Source organism: Vitis vinifera, chromosome 17, assembly GCF_030704535.1.
Source record: "Vitis vinifera cultivar Pinot Noir 40024 chromosome 17, ASM3070453v1".
NCBI classification, from domain to species: Eukaryota; Viridiplantae; Streptophyta; class Magnoliopsida; order Vitales; family Vitaceae; genus Vitis; species Vitis vinifera.
The window spans coordinates 7,116,249-7,137,502 of NC_081821.1; the positions used below are offsets into that span (position 1 = coordinate 7,116,249).

Here is a 21,254-nt window from a genome sequence, read left to right on the forward strand (position 1 = left end):
CATTAAAATGAAATACATTTAATTCCTTTAACATATTTGTTATTTGCCTAGTAGCGGAAAAAAGAAATATATTTACTTGAAAACTCATGAGTAGAGAAATTTAATTACACTTGGCCACAAACAAACAAAAGTTAATACTCAAAATATAAAGTCATCAACGTCACATTCAATGGAATCAAATTAAATCAAAAGTAAACCCACCCACTAGACCAAATCTACTAACCATCAAATAACTCAACTACAAGTTTGATTATATATGTTCAATTTCCTTAAAAAAAAAATGAAGTATTGACAAGTTAGAGTTTCATGGGAAAGTATAGAGAGAGAGAAACAGGAGAGAGTAAAGAATTACCTTAACAAGACTTGTCCCTTGAAATTGTCCTCTAGTGATTGAGAAATTAAAAAACTAACCCATGATTAGGAGGACCTGCATTTTTGGTACAAGGATATGAGCTTTTAAACAACAAATAGAACATCAATATCCATTAAAACTCTTAGTTCTTTTTCCCCTTGTTTGTTTCCTTTTTTCTTATCCAGGTTTCATGTTTCTTGTTTTACTTTTTGGATAAAAAGATAGGATCATCATTACGTACCCATGCAGTTTGAGAAAGCTTTGCTTATTTCTACAATGGGTTGGTAATTGTGGACCATTATTACATAGCAATAAAATATTTTCTAATGAATTTTGTAATAAATAAATTAGAATTATAAAATATCCATTTTTAATTTATTTATGATATTTATTTTATAATATTTTTCTTTCAATAATTTTAGAATTTTCATATTTAATGTTTATCTTTTTCATATAAACAATTTTTTATTAATAAATAATTTTACCATAAAATTTGTCATGTTTTTTAATAAATTGTTTATCATTGCTTTCATAATAATTATAAATAAAATACTATTTCAGAGAGAAATATCATTGATCAGCCGGCTCCAACACAAAATTCGTAACCAATTATTGGTCCACAGAAATTTTGGTAAATTTTCCAAAATCTATCTGATATTTCGATATTAATCGGTATTTTTATCGATTTTTCGGAAAATTTACCGATATTTCGGAAAATTTACCGATATTTCCTACTAGTCCAAGCCACGCACAGGATACAAAATCTGTCTGTTTTTTTTTTAAAAAAAAAAAAAAAAGACATAACATGCTATTCAATAATATGACCATGATTTGCAGGTAAATGTTGAGTTTTTTAGCCTGCCTAAAAAATCGTGGAGTTAGGGTTCATAATATTTAAATCCAATGACACAAAAGCTAAGAGACCCTTACAACACATCCAGAAACCACACAAAGCAAAGAAAAAAGCATTTTTTTTTTTTTTATGGTTTTCCATGGGGGTTTTGCATGGATTGTCTCCGAAATCAACAAAGGAAGGATCTTCCTGGAAATGGAATGGGTGATGGATTTTCATGAGAATCAAATGGAGATTGCAATAATAATAATAGTAATAATAAACTTATTAGAATAGTACCTGCGTTGAATGAGAGTGGCAGAGGAAACAATGGCCTTTTTGGGGATTCTCTCTTGTGGAAGGCAACTTCAATGAGAGTGGCAGAGGAAACAATGGCCTTTTTAGGGATTCTCTCTTGTGGAAGGCAACTTCAAAAATGGCTTATTCATGGCCGAGTCAAAGGAAGTGGGTGCCTTTTTTATTTTTAGATTTAGTACAAAAAAAAAAAAACAATGAAACAAATTATGAGAAATTTCGCTTGATGAAATCAGCAATTTTGCTTTCTAAAGGCCATATTTTAGAAATTAAAATTAATTTCATAAGATAATTTATTAATAATTTTAATAAATCTCAAATGAAATATTTGATATAAATTAATTTCATTTTTCATTTAAAATGTAATAAAACATGTTATGATAAAAGTATTTTAAAAATTTGAAAATAAATATTGTCTTCAACAAAATAGGCTCCCTTCATCTAACAATATGATAGAACCATATCGATCTTCTTTTTGATACTAAGTCCTATTGCAATGTCATATGTATAAATTATTTTTATTCAATAAAAACAAATATTTTTTTAACTCTATTATAACTTTATACATTTCCAAAATGCATATTTATTATTCTTAAAATTGAAATATTAAATCTACCGATATATGTTTGTTTATCTATGTTTTTTTCTTTTTATCACATCTATGTCAATTATACTTACAAAATAATTTCAAAATGTATATTGTTGCTTATTTTATCATTTTTACAGTTTTTTCGAGCATTCCTATGAATGTTAAATAATTTTTGCTCCATCCATATTTGTGAAAAAATATTCATTGATATTTTTTTGATATTTTCGATATATCCCTAAAATCGAAGTATCAATATATTCGTAATTATTGGTATTTTTATTATTGATTCTAATTATATATATAAAAAACGTTTAAATATATAGCAACAACTTTTTATGGATTTTTTTCCCACTCAACACCTTTTTTATGGATTTTTTTCCCACTTTTTATTTATTTTTTTCTCCACCGATTGGGACCAATGTTCAATATTTTGACAAGCTATAAGTAGCTAACAATTTAGGGATGATGATTGGAGAGATGACATTTTCTCCACTATCCTATAGCCTATAAGTAGTCTTCCACTTCCCATCTAGCATGCAGCATTTAAGCACTTGATAGTTAGGATGCTGATGACGTGACTCCACTACCTCCAAGGCTCTACTCTAAACTTTTCCAACATTGCCTTTACACTTGTAGGATGCTAGGATAACATGTCCAATATATTTTTCAAGAGCCTCTTTGTCATGCTTCTTGCAATTTTGGAATTGAGTAAACGTATACTCATTTAGTATCTCACTACCAAGACCACCAGTTGGAATAATGGGATATTTAAAAAATAATAATATTTTTTAATATAACATATATTATAATCTAGATTACATAACATATTAGAAAAGGACTTATGAAGTTTTAATATAACATTTTTTTTTTCAAATTTCACATTCATCAATTTTCTCTCCCCTAATTTTCTTAATACATTCTCTCCTCTAATTTTCTTAATAGAATCTTTTATTCGAGAAATTCAAGATGGAAATGAAATTTTAAAGCTTATTGTATTAATATATATATTTTTTAAATGGCTAATGAGAAAGATCACTGTACTTTGAAGAATTGAAATAATATATATATATATATATAATGGTATTACAACTTGACCAATAATCCAAAATTAAAATTGAAATAGGGAGGTGCATTCATCCATCTCTTATAATTATTATAATAAATATAAAGACAAACACATATTAGAGAATCATAAAACAAAAAGAAAGCTTAGAAGGAGAGAAAATAAGAAAAAAATAAAATAAAGTAATCTCAAAACAGACATTTTATAGTTGGAGAGAGAACCTTTTGTTTTATGAGGTAAGAAAATTTAGTCAATCATAACAATATTTTGTAATAGTTCCACCGTACCATTCAAAATATAGTTTCATTTTTAAAAACTAAATATTATTTTTAGAAATTAACAACATTATCAAATAATTGTTTTTTCATTAACAATATAGGGAGCTTTTTAAGAGCAATTTTTTTGCCTTTTTTTAAAAAAAAAAATTGAAAAGATTAAATAAATTAAAAATTATAAAATACAAATAAAGGAAAACACAATACTTTAAAATTATATTTTGCTTCATCTAGTTTTCATTTGATATTTAGTTAAACAAGATTTATATTTGTTTTCCAATGAATTCTTATTTATAATTTAATATGGCATCCAAATACAATAATATATAAGAAACATAATGAATTTCTACATCTTATTTAATTTCTATATCAACATTTCAATTATAATCCTAATGAAAACATTTTTTACAAAGTGATTATGTATATGGTAATGTGTTTTTTTTTTTTTCTTAGAATATTATAAACCTTGTATTTTGTTCTCTTGACACATTCCATATAAGATTGTCCTCCTACATCCTTTGATGCTTTAGTGTGCAATAGTGGTCATTTTTTAAGTTGTGTTTAGCTCTTATTAATTGATGGTCCACTAAGACTATATTGATCACTAGTTTTGGATTTTCAATTAGATATTTTGGAGAGACTAAGTGGATCCCTATTTTGTGTGTAGTGACCCTTAATTATTAGTTTAGGACTTTGTTTTTTTTTTATATATATTATTATTATTGATTTACAGCATATTTAGGTTTGTTTAGAATTCTAAAACCTTAATTCTTACAAATAAATTCATGTTTTAAAATAATATAATAATTGATATCATATTCTTTAAAAATATAAAATACAATAAGGTTTTGATAATGATTTGGAATGAGTTTTTTCTTCTTTTTTTTCTTTTTTTTTTCTTTTTTAAGAATGATTTAATAAGATTCAAGTTTTTTTGTTAACTTTATCTTATAAATTATAGAAATTGAGGTATTAATCAATATATTGAATGATTAAATTGAGAAATAATATATTAAGGTTATTAAATATATATTCAAAGCTTTATTTTATGATAAAATAATTTAATTTTTTTAACATCACAGGAATCCTAAATCAAAATAAAGATTTTAGTTTATTAATATATCAAAGCAATTCTCTTTTTAATACTTTATGGACCAAAAACAAAATTAAAATTTGAGTTTATTATGGTTATCTAATTCATGTCTTAAAATATAAAACAAAATGTGTTATTTTTTTTTTTTATAATAAACATGCCAAAATAGTTATTATTTTTAGATATCATGAATCATAAGTAAAGTTTATATGATATTAAAATTCACATATCAAAACATAAAATAAATTAATTTTCTAAATCAAAAACAAATATGCAACTTGTATGATTTTATGAAATATTTACACTTAGATTTCATTTAATTTAAAACATACCAAACACACCTTAAACTAACCCATGCATCAACCATCCATCAATAGTAGCCTAGCTTCCCATTTCTCTCACCCATCAATTGTGCTTTGTTGCTACTTGTTACTGCTCATATTTCAGATGGCTTAAAACGTATCTGCCATACCACTCTCTCTTTAAAGCTTATGTTTAGTTGCTCAAGACAAGTGCTTCAGACCATGCCATACCCTGCAACAACCTATTCTTTAGGCAATCAAAAAAAGCCTATCCCTACCACCTTCATCAGACATCACGCCTCTTTCTTCTGACACAGCCCATGCTTTGGGCTGCCAAAAACCCATTTGTCATAATGATATCCATGCTTCCCGTCCATTAATTCTCCCTCTTTATCCCTCCACACATGCACATTTAGATCAGCAGCACCTACTCTCACTGTGATGTCGTCTTCTTCTTTCCTTCAAACTAAACACCATAGCAGTTTCAATATGCAGCAAATGATTCGTGAAGAGGTGGAGGGGATGGCTCGACCCAAACGTTTTTTTAGCTCATCATGTAGAACTCGGTTGTCAACTCCATCGGAACTCACCGTGGGGAATCCGACATGCAACAAGTGTTCAGCTCTTGTTTTAGATATTAATTTTTGTGGACTTTGGGGTAAATCAATTGAATTAAAACAGTTTTTGTTTCAAGCTTTATGGTCTGAGGGCCATTTTCCTTCCTGGGTCTGATTCCAGAAGTGGGTCTTGTGGCACCGGTGTTTTCTTCCCTCGTGGAACCGGCAACCCTTTAGATTCACGCAAGAAACAGGGTACCATTTTCGCCCATTTGGGTCGTTTGAGCCTTTTCTTAACCTGCTTATTGTCTTCTCTCTCTGTCTGATCTGTTACTATTCATTTAAAAATACACCTCCACTGCATTAAATATCCACAACTTGCTTTGAATTTTGATTCTTTTCATGGCATGGTTTGATTTCAAAGATTCTGATTAATCTTCTGGTTTCTATTTTTTTTATTTCTTGGATATAACCTGACAATGTGAACCGGAATAGTTCTTTTGGGACCACTTGCCGGGTCTTTTCACAGATTTTCTTCTTGCATCTTTGCCGTTTGCTTTCCCATGTTCTCATTTTTCCTTTTTCTAATGGGCACTTGGGAGTTGTTCTAATTGTTGTGTCCTGTGGTTTAATCAGGATGCTCCACTGCCCTTATACCAGCCAGAGTAGCCCAGGCCCTGAAACTCAACTTTGATGAAATGGGTGTTGTATCACCATCACTGGGTGGCCGTTTCTCTCTGCAACATGGTACTATACAAACTTCCCTTTGATAATTGATCTTTTTTTTCAATAAACATCTTGTTGATAATCACTGTAGATGCGGCACCAGGGCGAAGGAACAGCCTGTATCCACCGCAGAAGCAGCACTGGCCGGCGCCTCCTGCAATGAAGCACCAGGAGATGGATGTTCCTCGGGGATGGACTCACTGACACTTGATGAAGCCCCTCTAATCTTATGATGAAATGCTCAAGTCACATAGAAAAAAGGAAAAGGAAAAAAATGATAGACAATGATCAAAAGCAAAATATTGCTGAGATTTTTCTTCTTTGGTTTTTCAGGATTTCAAGGGTGAGAATTTGGAAAAAGGAAAGGAATAAAAGTTGTCTGGGAGGGAAAAGTAGAGAGTCTATAAGGGTTATCATTAGGAATGATGATGATTTAGGTACGATTAGTGGTTGGTGGGGGGCGGGGATTGGCCTTTTGGAAAAGCGCTTGTAATAATGTTAGAGATGTTAACAAAAGAGAGTTGCCCTGCTTACATCTCTTTGTTTCCTCTCTTCTACCAGTACCATTTTAGCTTTAAATAATTTCCCCTTATTTTTTGTATGGTCAAGAAAATGTTTGTTGTGAAACTAAAAATTGTTCCTTGAAATTTGCCCCTTTGTTTATGCAGTAGTATGTGTATTGCCCTTGGAATATAATCATCAAAATGTGACGTGAAATATCACAGTATGGTGCATACTTCTTTTATAAGATGAGCATATTTGTATGATAGAGGATGTAGAAATTGCAAGGAAGTTAGACGGCGAGAATAGCGGTGGAATCAGCCGTTTCGGGGGTGAGGAGTGAGGACTGTGGGATTAGGTGTGGGCCGAGTCCGTGACTTGTTGGGTTGGCATCAAACCCAGCTGCAATTTTCCTTTGGCTTTTTCTTTGGTCCTCGTCTCCCTTTTCTTACACCAGAGACCACGCTGTGGAGAGTGGACTTTGAGAGACGTGGACTCAGATTCTTTTCCCACGATAGAATACATCTCCTCCCACTCGCTCAATGCATAGTCTTTCTTCCCTTTTGTTTTTGTGTGTGTGGTTTTGATTTTCTCATTCCTTTTTCTAAATCTAAGTCAGTCAAGGATTAGGATGATATACAGTAGAATGACAATGACGAGGCTCTTTAAATTTTTTCTAGGTCAACCTGGGCTCTAGATTGGATGGCTTGGGCCTACTCATATTGCAATCCTAATGAAAATTTCCAAAAAAAAAAACCCAAGATATAGTAAAATCATTTCAAATGAAACTTTTTTTTTTAATTAAAACTATATTTGTTAAAACTTAATATTAAGTTAAATTATGTTTAAGCTTTAAGTCATTAATTTGATTTATCAAAATTAATTTTATTTTAATTTATAATATTAAGTTATTATATTAGACATAATTTTTTTTATGGTTGGGAAATTTTTTTTATATAATTGGTGAAGTTTGTTCACTGCCCTTGCCTATCAATACAGCTTTATTGGGTGAACCATTTGAATCATTTTGTTTATGCGTTTGTGATTTTATGTTGTTTTCTTTACTTATTTTTTGCATGTCATTTACTAGAATTTGGAATGCTTCTGTTTTTCTTGTAAGTTGTATGGATTAAAAAAACTGTGGCAATGGTATTTGAGCTGGAGGCTCAACACGCAGTATTTGGGTGAGTTTAAGCATGGCGTTGAGGTGGCCACCTTGAACCGGAAAAGGGAAGATGAGGACATAGGGAGAGTCCATCCATCTCGCTTTTGGTCCACAATCTCAAGGGTGATATCCTATTACTAACGAGATTTTGAGTTCGTTTTTCCAACTAATAATTTCTTCAGAGACAACCCTGTGCTTCACTTTCTTTTTCAAGCTTGGTCTGTCATCATTTTCAGGCAGTAGCCTTTGGTATGTGCTGCATCCTTATATTCCACTTCTCCCATGTGTTCTTCAATAATCTGTGGTCAACATGTATTGTTTCCTTTTGTTTAAAATCTAAAAAAATAATTACGATTTAGAAATAACTTTTTATTAGCCTTCCATACATGGTGCAACTTGTACATTCCACTTCTCCCAGGTGTTCTTTAATAATATGTGGCCAACATGTCTTGTTTCCTTTTGTTTAAAGCACTCGTCCTCATCACTCTAGGCAGAAACGACTTTGTCAACAACTACTACTTGGTGCCCAACTCTACAAGATCTCGCCAATTTACTCTTCCCAATTATGTTTGCTATCTCATCTCCAAGTGCCGAAAAAATCTAATGGTAATTCTCCCCAGCATGTGTTACATTTTGGCCTAATCTGCATAAAATATTCACTATTGAATCTAATGAGGAATTGGGGATGAGTTGAGGGCAAATGCATTATGGTATTGCATATATGATAGTCTATCACAAGAGACTTGTTTTGGTAGGTAGAGACACTTGTTACATTAGAGCCTTTTCCAATGCATGTAAACTTTATAAATAAGCACTATTACTATTTTGTGCGTTGGGTTGTCCCATTTTCTAACAAAATACAATGTATTAATGTTATATATTTTAGTGACTTATATGTATGGTCTAAACTTATGGTTGCAAAGGCTATATAAGCTTGGAGCACGAAGGGTTTTTGTGACGGGCACTGGACCAATGGGGTGTGTACCAGCAGAACATGCCATGAGGAGCAAAAACAGAGAGTGCGCAGCTGAATTGCTGCAAGATCAAAGACGGAGATTTCATGGGCCTTTCACTTGGCTTTAATTTCATGTTCCTTTGATTAATGTTCTTGAACCTTGAGTAAGCATTCCTTGCACAACCCGAGCTCAAGATCAAAGAAATTTTCATTCATATTTAAGGTTAGATTATGGACAACCTCATGCCAGTGGTCTATATCATATTATGAGATCAAAGCATCCTTAGGACTTAGATAAGAGAGAATTAAAAATATTACATATTTTATTTCCAACCTTTTATGCATAAATATAAAACAATTTCATTATCTTAAAATTATAATTAATGAAATTTGATATACAATTTTTATGTCTTCTCTTGTTGTCCAAATGAATTATATAATGGTACTTCTAAACAGTACCATAGTTTCCTAAAATAATTAAGGACCACTTTTTTTTAAGTTCCAAATTTTCCTAAAATACTATAATGAATTTTTTCATAATTATTATGGTTGCAATAATAAACCAAATAAAAGGAAGTCATGTTACATCATTTAATAAATGTCATAAAAAATGCAAAAAAACAAAAAAAAACAAAAAAAAAAACAAAAATTTAAACCCTATAAAGGACATATATTTGCAAAGAGAATAAATATCTAATCCAATAAATTTTCATGAAAAATATTTTAACTTTTCACAAAATTTTTAATGGTGGCCTCTTAGGATTTTCTTTCAAGTTGCTTCTAGATGGGAATGGGTCTAGATAGAATTAAAAGAAAAAAAAAATGAGAAGTGAGATTTTCAATATTTACTAATATAGCCTTAATAGATTTATAAATGAAATTACATTGACTTATAAATTATTTGTCAAGATAGCTTTTACCAACCTTGACATACGAATATTTTAACTATATATATTGACTTATAATTTTTCTATCAAGATTGTATTACTATAAATTAAAGAAAATTTTAGCAAATTCCATATATGTCATTATTGCCTTTATTTAGCTACCTTGACATACAAATATATTAATTTTATATTGACTTATAAATTCTCTGTCAAGGTTGCATCGTTATAAGTCATGGAATAATAACTGGAATTCATATATGTCATTATTTCTTTTAACTAAGTTTTATATGTCATAGTTGTCCATTTAAATAAAAAATATTGACATATACTACTTTAAGTAAAGATAATATATGTCAACAATGACTCTTTTTCTTGTAGTGATATGACCTAGGCGTTTGTGCCACAATGAGGCCGAATTATCTTTATTCAATTTACGTTTTGTACCTCGTGATTCCACATGCAAGGTTTCATTATAGGACGGAACAGTTTCCAACAAATATAGATTATCATAAACATTAAGTAAACCGGTTCCTACAGCATTTGAATTAATAGATAATGTAAATCTATTGTTTCCAAATGAACAACAATAACCTGATTTGTCCAAAATAGAAACTGAAATTAAATTTCGTCTGAAAGACGGTATAACAAAAGTATCTATTAAATCCAAAAAATAATCAAATTTCAACAATAATCTAAAGTGCCCTATTGCCTCTACTTCTACCAACTGACCGTCTCCGACATAGATGCATCTTTCAGCATCACTTGGTTTTCGGTAACTCAGGCAACCCTTTCTTAACACGCCAAGCAGCATACTTGGTACATTCCTTCTTAGTATGTCCAGGCTTATTACAGAAGAAACATGTTACCTCAACTTTCTGTTTCTTTTGTTCTGGACCATTAGAAGCAGCAACCTTATTATCCTTATTCTTTCGTTTGCCCTTATCCTTGGAAGTGCTAGCCAGATGAGCACTTTCGGTCTTGTCTTGCTTCAATCTCTCTTCCTCTTGCACACAGAATGAAATGAGTTCATTAAGAGTCCATTTATCCTTTTGACAGTTATAACTGACCTTGAATTGATTAAATTGTGCAGGAAGAGAGATGAGAACCAAATGCACGAGTAAATCATCAGATAACTCGAGTTTCAAAGCCTTAAGTTTTGAAGCAAGATGAGACATCTCCATGATGTACTCCCGAACATTACCCTTGCCTTTATACTTCATTGAAATCAAGCTTGCTAAAAGCGTGCTCGTTTCAGCCTTATCGTTTTTGGCAAAACTTTTCTGAATTTCAGCAAGGAAGTCACTGGCATTAGTAACCTCATCGGTTACTGCACTCCTGAAAGCTTCTGGAATGCCGCGCTTCATGATCATAAGACTTAGCCTATTTGAACGTTCCCACTTACCCCAATAAACCTCATGCTCTTGAGTACTTTCCTCATTGAGTTCATCGGGTTTGGGCATTCTCAAGGCTAAGTCTATATCCATGCAGCCTAAGAGAATCATCATATTCTCTTTCCAGTCCTTAAAATTAGTCCCATTTAACATAGGGACATTATTGATGTTGGCAGATATAGAAGTAGTTGATATAAAAGCTGAATCGAGAACAAAATAAAATGAATCAAATAAACCATCATGCTCACATAAAATAAGCAATTAAACACATAATCTTTAAATTTAAAAGCAAATTATGACATTTCAAGATACCTAGCACAACATTAATATCAAGTCTTTGGACAGTAATATTAACTGTAAGTGGTACTCTTGTTGTAGTGATCAAACATTGATGATAAGTTATGTCAAATAATAAATCTATCTTTGGATTGATTTATTATTCACATTAAGTTACCTTTATAATCATCACATATTTATCACCACAGGTATGTATGCAATTTGACCAAATATTAACTTTCCTTTGGGCCAGTCAATACCCGCATGAATCACATACACACAAATATCTAACACCCCGAACAGACTAATCTACACGAAAGATGTCACTTTGGTGATTTTCCGCTTTAATTAGCCTATTTAAAATGCTAGATCAATAACTTAAATATTAATATCATAAAATGCTATTAAATAATAATAATAATAATAATAATAATAATAATAATAATAATAATAATAATAATAATAGTAATAAAAAAAAATTATCAACTCAATATTTCATAAATCTTAATCCATTGACATATATATATATATATATATATATATATATTAAAATAATAACTCAAAGAATTAATCAAGGAGTAGGCTCTGATACCACTTGTTAAAATCAATCAAGATGAATACCCTAATTTCATATATACTGGAATATTTAACAAGGTGAATACCCTAATTTCATATATACTGAAATATTTAACAAGGTGAATACCCTAATTTCTTATATACTGGAATCTCCTGATTAAAAAAATGAGTAGAAAAATAATAGCGGAAGCATACCTGAATCCATTGAAGGAGAAACCTTATAGGAAGAAAACCCTTTGAGATGGTCTTCCAATTCTAGCCACTAGATTCTGAGTCAATTTCTCTCTAAGAGGATTTTCAAAAATTGGAATGCGTAGTCGTAGAATGGGGACCATAACCCTATTTATAAACCGCTACGGCAGTTTTAATTTTATCACAATTATATTTCTACCCCTCATAGAAATAATAATTGTCTAATGGTATCTACACAATAATCTCATGACAATTATACCCTTAAGCCAATTAATCAATTATTAATTAGATCACTATATTTAGGCTTAATTAAATGATAGCACACACATTTTAATTATTTACATGTGTGGCCCAAATTATAGATTAATTACAAAAATTAATCTAACATTATAAACTAGGACTTCAATCTCAACCAAAAAGCTTCTTTACTAAACCATTCATGGTTATAGTTTTATTTTCTCCTTGAAGAAGCTGCACCTCTTTCCGGACTTGTACACAAAGATGTCACTGCATATGATCAGACTGATGTTGGTACCACACAATAGGACCAATTGATCAGTACAACATTATGATGAAGGCTTCAACCTCAACTGGAAGCGGGCAAAGTACCTCAGCTTAATTTAAACCAAAATAAGCCGCATAATCAAATGGCCAAACCTCTCTTGAATGATCACATGAACAATCTCCTATTGAAGTTCTTTCCCACTGCCACCTTCTCAACTCCTTCCAGGGTGTCTGCCTCTGGAAATGCACACCCACTGCATCGAGTCACATATATATAAGAAACTGATAAAACCAAGCAGGGCCTAGATGCAAACAAAATCTACTATATCACTCCTATTAAGATGGAGAAAGGCACCACAATGCCCAACACTGAGTCATGAACAAACCCTCCTTTCAAATCGGGAAAGATTTACCTACAAGATGAGTGCCACAATGCCAGAGTCATCTCAATCCTCTCAATCCACTAGTGCTTCACAAGAAAAAACGAATTGACAGTAATGTAACACTGGGAAAACTTCAATTCAGGACAATGTGCTTCACGACATCCAAGAAAAGTTTGTAGATACGTCAAAACCCCATGCAAGGATATCTAAAATTAGATAGTAAAATGGCATAAACAAATACTTTCATTCATATTTGAAAGCAAACTTCTCATCATAATTTTGTACACAAACCATTAATTGTTTGAAGTAAAAAAAAAAAAAAAAATTCACTCAACAGGATTAGTGATGGGCTACGGGACCGGGTCATAAACATCCCAAAAATCTCATAATTATAGTTTCACCACATATATCACAATGAGCTTTTTGGATCAGATCAAATTGAATTCAGATCACCAAACTCTAATAAAATATACCGCACTTGCTCATTTCCTGGTTCATAATGCTTTAAGTGCCAACTCCAAAAATCCCCAACTCCGAAAATCTCATAGTTCTTTTACAGCATGTAAAACTAATTAGGCATTTGGAGCACCATATACTATGCAAATATCAACAGAGTGAATATTATTTCTGTGGTTTTTTTTATGTGATAAGTAGTGGACTGCAACCAACATAGAAAAATAAAAATATGTTGTAGAAGTCTAGAAGAAGCACAGAGGAGATAGGAGCTCAGCACACACTAATGGAAATGCTCGAGTAGGTTAGGTCAATGTCGTCCATATCCATTAAGTTCCGGCATTGAGAAGCTTACACAATGCCAAAGTAAAAACTAACCTTTCATCTCGGAGGTTCATCAGCCTTGGATACTAAACCACATGGCAGCCACACGTTGTATGATTCATTAAAAACAAGGTAAAGGTAAGAAACGTGATCCGTAAATAAATTGTGAACAAGAAGGATTTCCAATTACATGAAGAGACTTCCTAGCAAGTCATAATTTGCTTAAACTACATTTTCAAAAATTGAAATGATTTTTTATTTTTTATTTTTTACATTATTATAATCGAAATTATATGGTGAAAACTAATATAGTTAAAAATGAATTAATATGAATAATAATTATATTGTCTTGCAATTAAGATTATATCCATTAATAATAATTTGTAGGGTTATATAATTTATGATAGTTGTTGCATTTCTCACCTTAATAAACATTTTATCTATCAAGTAAAGCTTTTAAAAATAATTTCTCAAAAAAATAAGTCTTGGCCATGTTTTCTAATAATTGTTTTTAAAAATTATTTATAAGTTAAAAAAATTAGAATTTTATAAAAATAAAAGTGTTTGACATGTTGCTTTTTAAAAATAAAAAATGTATTTAGATAAGTTGTTTTTAAAAATAAATTTTTTATTTTGATTTTTTTTAAAAAAATTGTAAATTTAATTCAAGTCTTTTATATATATATATATATGTTTTAGTAAAACATGAATAGTAATATCATAATAAAATCAAAAATTACTTTTTATAGTATATGTTTAAAAAAAATGTATATTAACATCTTTGCAAAAAATATAATTGATTTTTTATTATTTAAAATGAATAATCAATAAAATTTGACTGTAGACTACAGTCAAATTTTTCATTATATGTATATAACTAATAAAAAATAAAGTTTAACTTTTTTAACATATAAATGAATCAATTTTTTTTATTATATATATACATTTAGTTCTTAATTAGGAACACGATATTTGCAAATGGTTTGATTTAAAATGTAATTAATTAGATTGGTTTTTTGAATTTCAAATGATTCTTAAAAATTAAAAGATCTTACTTAATTTGAAATATATTTACAGAAAATTCAAAAAATATAGTTGTATAGAAACAGTAAATTTATAACTCATAAGATATTGGTTTTCATTTATTGTTTTTATAGCGATTAAACCTATTTTTAAAGTTTTAACTTATGCTTAAAAAATTGTAAATCCATGAATAAATTCAATACAAATGTGGCTTGATTTGAAGTTCATTTCTTCCATGATAAAATTAATAAAAATATAATTATGTGCAAAGAAAAATAATAAAATTATTATAAACCAATTTTTATTTACGATGGGTTCACTATTTAACTTTTAAATTATTTTTAAGCATTATTGGACTGTTAATGAGTCTAATGCATTAAATCTTGTTTAATTTGAATTTTATTTGTCTAATGAAAAAAAAATCATAAAAATATAATTCTATACATAAGAAAAGCAAGTCATTCTAAGTCAATTTTTGTCCATACATTTTTTTTTTTTTTGTTAATTGGATTATTATTTGAGTTTTAAATTATTTTTAAAAATGATTAAACTCGTTATTGAATCCAACTCACTTAACTTGGATTTTATTTTCCTAATGAAAAAAATTTGCAAAAATATAATCATATGCAAAGAATAATATAGTCAAGACATTCAAAATGAATTTTGGTCTATAAATTTCTAATGTTATTGAGTTTCATTATTTTGCTAGTACTAATTTATTCGGTTTATTAATGATTTTTTTTATTAAGTTAAAATAAATTCATAAAAATTTATGTAATTTAACTAATTATTATATTTAAAGATTTTCTATATGAAGAAAAAATAAAAATATATCATGTTCAGTTTTATTTTTTAAAATTCCTCTATGTTTTTGTTTTGTTTTTAAAAACAAATAAAAACAACTTTTACTCCTCTAAAAACTTTTTTTTTATTTCACTTTGTTTTTAAAAACTAAAAAAGAGAAGTACGGACCAAATAATTTTACGAATATTGAAAAACAATTTTCCATTTAAAAAAAAAAATTAATCATTCAACCTAACAGACTTTAATACTTCAATAATTTAAAAATACTCTCACAAAGAGTTCTCAAATTTATTTTAAGAACAAAAGTTTAGGAATTCAAATACAAGCATGATTTGAGATCATAAGGAATTGAAAATCTCAAAAAAAAAAAAAAAATAATAAGTAGTTTTTATTTTTTTTTTAAAACTTAAAATATTTTTCATAGGACATTTTATAAATATAAATAAAATAAAATATTTTAATTTGCTATAAAAAATAATTCTTTGTGAAATGATTTTTTTTTAAAATATTTGCATTCTTAGTAAAATATTTGTTTTCTATTTTAAATCCAAACAAAATTACAATTGCCAAATAAGCCTTAAAAATCCTATAGAAGTATATTACATTAGAGATCTAAAATCTCTTTTGCCAAATAACCTAATGCTAATTACTCCACCATTCTCCTTTTCTTGTTCTCTCAAAATTAAGATACAAGAGTGGTAAGGATGTCTAAATCAAATTCTATTCCAAACTATATAAGTTTAAAGTCAATTGTACAGTTTTTCATAGTTCTCATCTCATGACTGTAATGGGTTCTATGCAATGGATAAGGTTCATGTTGTTGTTTTAATTTTGTACTTGAACAACCTTTCTTGGATTCATCATATTTCATATTTAATATCCTCCAATCTCTCTATGTGCTTATTCTAAAGAATATAGTATTAGTGTTAAAAACACACCTGACTCAAAATTGAATACATCTCATACATGAGAAAAGAAAGGTAAGATATGTGATTGGGAAATAAAGCGTGACTAAAAGGATTTTCAAAGACATGAAAAGACTTTCTTATATTTTTAAAATTAAAAAAAAAATATTTTATATTCTGATTTCTATACAATTACCAAATAAACCTTAAAGCTAAGATTTTATTTATTGTCTTCATATTTTTAAAATTTTAAAAAAATATTTTATATTCTAATTAGTAATTTCTATACAATTACCAAATAAACCTTAAAGCTAAGATTTTATTTATTTTAATAATTACTTTCTTTAAGAACGGCTACTTCCAAATATGAAGTTCAAAAAATGGAGGGAGCTTTGAAGGCTGGATTGGCTCCTGATAATGAACCATACCCAACATCTCTGCAGTTCTTTGTTGACAAACTGTAGGAGCCTCAAGAACCTCAAGCAAGTCCACGCCTATGTATGCAAGACCGGCCTCGACACCGATCCCATCATCGCTGGAAAACTCCTCCTCCATTCCGCCGTCTCCGTCCCGGATGCGCTCGACTATGCTCGCCGCCTTTTCCTTCATTTTCCCAATCCAGATGTTTTCATGCACAATACCCTCATCCGAGGTCTCGCCGAGTCTGATACTCCACAAAACTCCCTCATTACATTCGTTGAAATGCGTCGCCGATTGACAGCGCCGCTTGATAGTTTTTCGTTTGCTTTCCTTCTCAAAGCGGCTGCGAGTTATCGGTCTCTGGAATCTGGGATTCAGTTGCATTGTCAAGCTATTGTGCATGGACTCGATACCCATCTCTTTGTTGGGACCACTCTTGTAAGTATGTACTCGGAATGCGGATTTGTCGCTTTTGCGAAGAAGGTGTTTGAGGAAATGTTTGAACCAAATGTTGTTGCTTGGAATGCGGTGGTTACTGCGTGTTTTAGGTGCGGAGATGTGAAGGGTGCAGATATGATGTTTAATAGAATGCCTTTTAGGAACTTGACCTCGTGGAATGTCATGCTTGCTGGGTACACCAAAGCTGGTGAGCTTGAGCTTGCGAGGAAATTGTTCTTGGAGATGCCCGTGAAGGATGATGTCTCGTGGAGTACTATGATTGTTGGGTTTGCTCATAATGGTTTTTTTTATGAGGCTTTTGGTTTTTTCAGGGAGTTGCAGCAGGTGGGAATGCGACCCAATGAGGTGAGCTTGACAGGGGCCCTTTCTGCATGTGCAGATGCTGGCGCAATCGAGTTTGGGAAGATCCTACATGGGTTTATAGAGAAATCTGGTTTTCTTTGGATGGTTTCTGTGAATAATGCACTCTTGGATACATATTCTAAATGCGGAAATGTGGGCATGGCTCGATTGGTTTTTGAGAGAATGCCAGAGAAAAGAAGTATTGTTTCATGGACTTCAATGATAGCAGGGCTTGCGATGCATGGATACGGTGAAGAAGCAATACAACTTTTCCATGAGATGGAGGAATCTGGGATAAGGCCTGACGGGATTGCCTTCATTTCCATTCTATATGCTTGTAGTCATGCTGGATTGATTGAAAAAGGGTATGAGTATTTTTATAAAATGAAGGACATATATAATATAGAACCAGCCATTGAGCATTATGGTTGTATGGTTGATCTGTATGGTCGTGCTGGTCAGCTAGATAAGGCTTATGAATTCATAATCCATATGCCTGTTTTGCCAACTGCCATTATTTGGAGGACACTTCTTGGGGCTTGCAGCATTCATGGAAATGTTAAATTGGCAGAGCGTGTAAAGGAAAGGCTTTCTGAGCTTGATCCCAACAACTCTGGTGACCATGTTCTGTTGTCAAATATATATGCAGTTGCAGGGAAATGGAAGGATGTTGCTGCTGTGAGAAGATCAATGACTGATCAGAGGATGAATAAAACCCCTGGTTGGAGCATGATTGAAGTTGACAAAATCATGTATAGTTTTGTGGCAGGTGAAGTACAGAATAGTATTACAGAAGAGGCTTATGAGAAGCTAAAAGAAATAATGTTGAAGCTTAGGGTTGAAGGGTGTTACATTCCAGAGGTTGGGAGTGTTTTACATGACATAGAAGACGAAGAAAAAGAAGATTCAGTTTCTAGGCACAGTGAGAAGCTTGCTGTTGCTTTTGGGATAGCAAGATTGTGCAAGGGAAGTATCATAAGAATAGTGAAGAACTTGAGGGTTTGCAGGGACTGTCATACTGTCATGAAACTGATATCTAAGGTGTATGGATTGGAGATTGTGGTGAGGGATAGAAGTCGGTTTCACTCCTTTAAAACTGGGTCTTGCTCCTGCAGAGATTACTGGTGAGTGGTGATTGATGAAGTTATTAGAGTGGTAGAGTTCTCTTGTGCTGAGTAAAGCAACTGAATCAGTTTTTCAGAATAGGAAAAGATCTTGAGAACTGTTGCAATTAATCAAATCATTAAAAAAAACATTTGAAGCAATTTTGCCAAAGAGAAAAGCTAATATGTTCATGGTGATTGGGAAAATCAAGAAAACTTCAATGATTTTCTTGGACCATCATATGCAAGGAATTTAGTTTCATGGTGATTGGGGAAATCAAGAAGACTTCAATGGTTTTCTTGGATTATCATACTGTGAGGAATTTAATTTCTGAGATTAACATACTGTGGTTTGGGGTGAGAAATAGAAGATGGCTCCATTCCTGTAAAGATGGCATTTTTTTCATGTGAAAACTACTAGAAAATTGTGATTAACAACTTATCAAAAAATGGTAAAAGCTCTCACGTGTGAATGGCAACTGAATCGATGATGCAGAAGAAAAAGGAGGCTAGAACAGTGGCAACATGATGAACAGCTGTGGAGTTTTGGGCTGTTTTTACCCAACCTTCTGTATGAATGTCTACACCATGGGTAAGGAAGATGTGAATCCATCTTCTAAAAATCTTGAGCCAAAAGGCCTAAAACCTCTATGAAGTTATAATTGCCATTATCACTCATTTTTCAGCCATCTAGATTAATTTGTACTGCATGGTAAGGAAAATGTATGTCTATCTTGTAATTGGCAGGGCCAAAAGATATATGGGATTATATTTATGACCATTGCAATTTGGATAGCCAAGAAAACCTTGAACAGCACATCTTGTACTTGACTGAATGTATTAGATGGAAGGATGGTTCTGGGTTATTTAAATGATTCTCTTGAACATGCTCTCTTATTCTTTTGAAATAGTACGGTAACTTGTGCAGGGATTTTCTTCAAAGTCTGGAGTTGATCGGTTTTCAATGACTTAAAAACATTATTTCTTTGGCATGATAATTGGATAGCACAAAAAGAAACAAGCACCCTTCCTCGCCTCAATGTGATTGGAGCATGTACTTCTAAGCATTTTAAGCATGTATTTGGAAAGGAATCCATGGCTCCAAGAGGATTCAACTTTGAAGAACTGAAAACAGAAAGTAAAAGACATTTCATGCCCTTTGTTTTGGTAGAAGGTGAGTATGTTTTGGTCTGTGGTCTCTAGATTCATTTGTCTGCAAGCGTTTGTTGTGATATCCTTCGTGATTTAGGTGCTTCCCGGGCAGACAGGCTTTGCATTTGGAGAATGACAAGACACTTGATGCCTTGAAGAAATTAAGAGCGCCTTTGACAATTATTATATGAAATATTTCTAGCATTTTTAATACTTAAAGGATAAAAATTTCTAAGTGTTATAGAAGTTAGAAACATTTTCTAGAATCACTATTAAACGCACTCTAACTATGCCTTTGAGTGATTTTAAGAAGTGTTTCAAGTCTTTCCAATACTTTTTTGAATCATTACTAAATGTATTCTAAGAGGAAGAAAAGTCTAACAAGAGAATCCCAATGATAAAATGACGAAAAATTTATCCTACCTAAACAAATTAGTTCTCTTGACACCGCTTAAGAGTTATATTTTTTTTTTTTTAAACTTAAGTTGAAACTACATTTCGAAAACCACCTATTAATTTTAAAAATAGGGTTTCAATACAAAATTAGAATTTAAGTTACATCTTTTACATGCGACTTGTGCAAAGATGAAAATTCGTATTTTCATAATGCAACTTTAATACAAAATCATAGGTCTTTAAAAATAATTACATGACTCCTAAGTGGCATCAAGAGGGCTAATTAATAATAAAGTTTGGGAATTAACCTACATAGAATAATATTTTGGTCATGAGGATCATTTTGGCTCCAAATGGCATAATCCTTACTCTAAAATGGTAAAGAAAATGCTAAGATATTATAATGGTACTTATAAAATTTCAAATCTAAATCGTTGGACATGTATGATAAAATATAAGTTGTTGGTGTAGTGTCAATCAAACAAAGTCCGTTTAGCTTCTCTGGAGTCAAACGAGTTTTTTCCCTACATAAAAGGATGTTCGAACAGATGGTTCGGATACGCCTCTACGAAACTTAAGTAAAAAAAGAAATAGGACGGATCTAATTCTTTCGAATGGCTCTGCACATGCGTACCTTTTTCATGCTTTTCATGGGGCTTTTATAGAGCAGATGACACCGTTGTCATAGCGTTGATGATGCCTTCATGCCTTTTCTATGATGGTGGTTGTCATCAGGGTGGAAATCAAGCCTTAGCAAGAGGGTCAACACCATCATTTCTACGCGGATTGAGCAATCATACCAAACAAAATCCATTGAATGGTGCCATTAACTGGCTATTGAGCAAGAGTCTCGAATTGTGTGATTGACTATGCATTTATGTTTGTCAATGTCGCAAATTGCATGTAATAATTAGTAAACATTGACTTTCAGGCGTAAAT

The 21,254-nt window shown here is 31.2% G+C and overlaps 2 protein-coding genes across 4 annotated transcripts; both read left to right on the forward strand.

Annotated features, from left to right (window-relative positions):
* Positions 1 to 5,052: 5,052 nt before the first annotated feature.
* On the forward strand, positions 5,053 to 6,637 carry LOC100854112 (uncharacterized). Of its 3 annotated transcripts, none has more exons than XM_059734163.1 (3): positions 5,053 to 5,479; positions 6,015 to 6,125; positions 6,208 to 6,637. In XM_059734163.1, exons 1-3 carry the CDS (start codon positions 5,263 to 5,265, stop codon positions 6,306 to 6,308), a joined length of 429 nt encoding a protein of 142 aa, XP_059590146.1. In that variant the 5' UTR covers positions 5,053 to 5,262; the 3' UTR covers positions 6,309 to 6,637. The 3 variants fall into 3 exon arrangements, 2 of the variants coding, with proteins under 2 accessions (XP_059590146.1, XP_059590145.1); XM_059734162.1 differs by having other exon boundaries at positions 5,061 to 5,479; positions 6,196 to 6,637; XR_009464633.1 differs by having other exon boundaries at positions 5,062 to 5,633; positions 6,196 to 6,637.
* Positions 6,638 to 16,803: 10,166 nt separating this feature from the next.
* Positions 16,804 to 19,652, forward strand: LOC100243404 (pentatricopeptide repeat-containing protein At1g74630). The gene has a single exon (XM_002282048.4). It carries the CDS (start codon positions 16,861 to 16,863, stop codon positions 18,790 to 18,792), a length of 1,932 nt encoding a protein of 643 aa, XP_002282084.1. The 5' UTR covers positions 16,804 to 16,860; the 3' UTR covers positions 18,793 to 19,652.
* The last annotated feature ends 1,602 nt before the right edge of the window (positions 19,653 to 21,254 follow it).